Below are 3,064 nucleotides of genomic sequence, written 5' to 3'. Positions count from 1 at the left end.
TTTTCTCATTAATCATCATTTCATTACCAGACATAAAGATAGAAACAGTTTAGTTCAGAGTTTGTGATTGTAACAGAACTAAAATCTTTTAGTTTATCTATAAATAAAATGAAATAGTGATCATATCTGTACTGCAGCAGACGGTGTGTTATACAAATCACAGTCACTCAAATTTAGCGAATTTATAGAAAATAGCATCACTGATGTACAAAGCACATGTTACCAGACTGTATCCAGAGGTTGTTTCAACCTGAGAGGGAACTGTATGTTCATAAAAACAAAGACCAGAACAAATGTAAAACAAAGATGTGTTGCAGTGTGTGGAGTGAATTTGTGGAATGGTTTAGCAACGGAAATGAATGAGTGTAATAGATTAAAAAAAATTAAAAGATGATTAACAAATATAAAACTGCAGTACAGAGTGTACATGAATGTGTTTGGGATCTTGGGTAGACAATAGGCCTATATAATGCATATATACTTAGTTTTTGCTACTTTCTTGTATTGCTATGTATAAATTTAAAGGCAGCTGACAAAATAATTAATGTAAAGAAGGTAGGTGTAATAAGCTAAGGCTTCAGCCTACACCTTTTCAGTCCTGTTTTGTTTCTTGTTTATCTTTTGTTTTTTAATGCAAAAAAATAAAAAATAAATAAAATCATTTTGCAATTATTTTGGCAGATATTGCGATGCGATTTCAGTTGGAATGGTCATTTTTTTTTCATTTCATTTTCACTGAAATTTGTTTAAAATGATGATGATGTGATTTTTGTTGGTCTTGTACCAAACAAGCTTGTTCCTTTAAGTCTGGAGAATATGACGTGTAGGCCGAGGCGTCTCCGTAGCATCACAACACTAACAATGCACAACAATGTTGCGACACATTTTACCTTTATGCAGCTCCTGTAATTTGGATATTGCACTTGATCATACTGCAATTTTGATTATATTTCAATTAATTGTGCAGCTCTAATATATATCTCCAATATAATATACTCACTGTAAAAAACAAAAATAAATATCAGTTCATATGGCCCACCCCCAGGTTAGCATCATAAGTAACTACATGTGTTACATGTCTACTTACTAACCAAAGCGAAACTGATCAGGAAGCGTCAGTCAGAGTGACTGTGGTGTTTCCTAGGACTGAGTCATGATCTGGTGATACAGCATCAAGCACAACTATTGGTCCTGTATCTACCACAGAGGCCTGACCCATCAGTGATCTGAACATGTCACCTTGAGAAATGTATAATAGACATCTTTTCTATTTTAGAAACAAAATGAAGAATGAAGAAAACAAACCATCAATAATGACAATAATTAGCTGCAGAACGTTTCATGAATAGACAAGTTATAAGCCAATAAATGAACAATATCCAGTATCATCCTCTCTTCCTGCTGCTGTAGCAAAGACTGTTGGTGAGCAACACTTGTGATTCATCATGATGTTTGGTTCACCACTGGTGGTCGAGGTTCCATAACAGGGTCTCGTGACAGAACAGGGTCATGTGACTGTAGCGTGACGAATCAGGAAAGGATACGTGGTGACTGACCCAATCAAATGCTGATATCTGTGTCTCCACCAGAGTCGAGATGAATTCATGCATCACATGCAGAGTCTTGTCCTCTGGGTTTAAACTGTTATATAAATACTGTGACAATCAGCAATGTCACAACTAGACGTTCACATCTATTTATAGGTGAACCAACACACTCAGTGTTTAAACTATAGACATTATACCGCTGCTGCAACTCTGCAGAGGGCTTTTATTTCGAAACAACGGATACAGGAAGTGCAGACATGTGGCAACACAGGGGTGAGTGAGAGGAAGCGGAGCGAGAACGCCAGAGCTAACCAGCTATCTTTAAGTTCAACACGTCTTTGTAAAGCTTTACCCTCATCACACAGCTTCGGCGACACCTTCATTTTCAACCAATCACAGTGACGTGTGACACCTGTCACCAGGTGAGAACAGGTGAGGCAGACAGCTGTGGTAGTGCTACTTTTTTTCACAATTGAATGTCTTTTTATTGTTATTATTTATTATAGAATTCAATTTAAAATATTCATTGACAGTTGTTCCGTTTTTGATAATGAGGTCACACCTCCCTCACATTAAAATTGATATATTGATGTAATATAATATCAACATCAGCATGTTTTCTGGTTAATGTGCTCTCTGCTGGCTCTTCACACTCAGCTAATAAGAAGTTCCAGCTGCAGCAGGACTGAAGACACATCCGTGACAGTGTGTGATTTTTACCTTTTATAGACAATCTTCAGGTCCCTCCATTCGAGGAAGCTGCACATCTTTGGTTTGCGGGCGAGCACGATCTGCATCAGCTCCCTCACCATCTTCTTCTTGTCGCGCTCGGCTGTAGCTGTGTACCACTTCTGCAGCCGCAGCTTCCCCTGACGGCTGAACAGCAGCATGAAACGCATCTGCACACAGACACACAGTGTTCATGACAAGGGTTAAAACTCCTCACTGATGTATGTGACAGTAAATGAGAACTGGATTATTGGTCTAAAAAAGGAATTTCAAACTGTGACTATAACTGATGAAAAGATGCTTTTCATTGTTCATCACATGTCAGTTGTGTTGCTTCTTTACCGTTTCCTTCTTCTACAGTTCACATAGACAAGCTAACAAGCAACAGACAGCTAGCAGACTGCCGCCTTGCAGGTTGTAGCAGTTCATCAGAGTGTCTGTACACAACTAAGGTTAAAGTAATCAACCAGCCATTTACTGTATGGCTGAGTCTGAGACGCCCTCATCAACCCCTCACATGATACCTGCATAAACCCAACCTATACTTCCTGTCCAGCAGACACACATGTTGAGACCAGCTGGTTAATATGGTCAAAGATCCTCTATACAGAAGATACCGCAGTACAGGCAGCACCAATGGTATGAAATGGGACACTGCTCTAGTCTCTTAAATGGGTGTTGTCCTCCAAGCGAAGGCAACTAGCATGAAATGTGACAGTAGCTATTATTAAAATCTATCCCTGTCTAGAATTACCTCTCTGCATCCTTTGGGAAAGAAAAGACAGATC

General features: G+C 38.8%; 1 protein-coding gene across 3 annotated transcripts in view; it reads right to left on the bottom strand.

Moving 5' to 3' along the window:
* The window catches only part of ap1s1 (adaptor related protein complex 1 subunit sigma 1), a 12,341-nt gene that overhangs the window by 7,651 nt on the left and 1,626 nt on the right, over window positions 1-3,064 (bottom strand). For all 3 annotated transcript variants that reach the window (XM_023405360.2, XM_087173708.1, XM_087173709.1), the window contains exon 2: window positions 2,268-2,446. In XM_023405360.2, coding sequence (XP_023261128.1) covers window positions 2,268-2,446 — 179 coding nt within the window. The remainder of the gene's footprint in view (window positions 1-2,267; window positions 2,447-3,064) is intronic.

Source organism: Seriola lalandi, unplaced genomic scaffold (assembly GCF_002814215.2).
Source record: "Seriola lalandi dorsalis isolate HSWRI2012SDOR001 ecotype SW California unplaced genomic scaffold, Sedor1 jcf7180002054275, whole genome shotgun sequence".
Classification (NCBI taxonomy): domain Eukaryota; kingdom Metazoa; phylum Chordata; class Actinopteri; order Carangiformes; family Carangidae; genus Seriola; species Seriola lalandi.
Note: the sequence above shows the minus strand (reverse complement) of the source record. Positions and strands in the feature narration are given on the sequence as shown.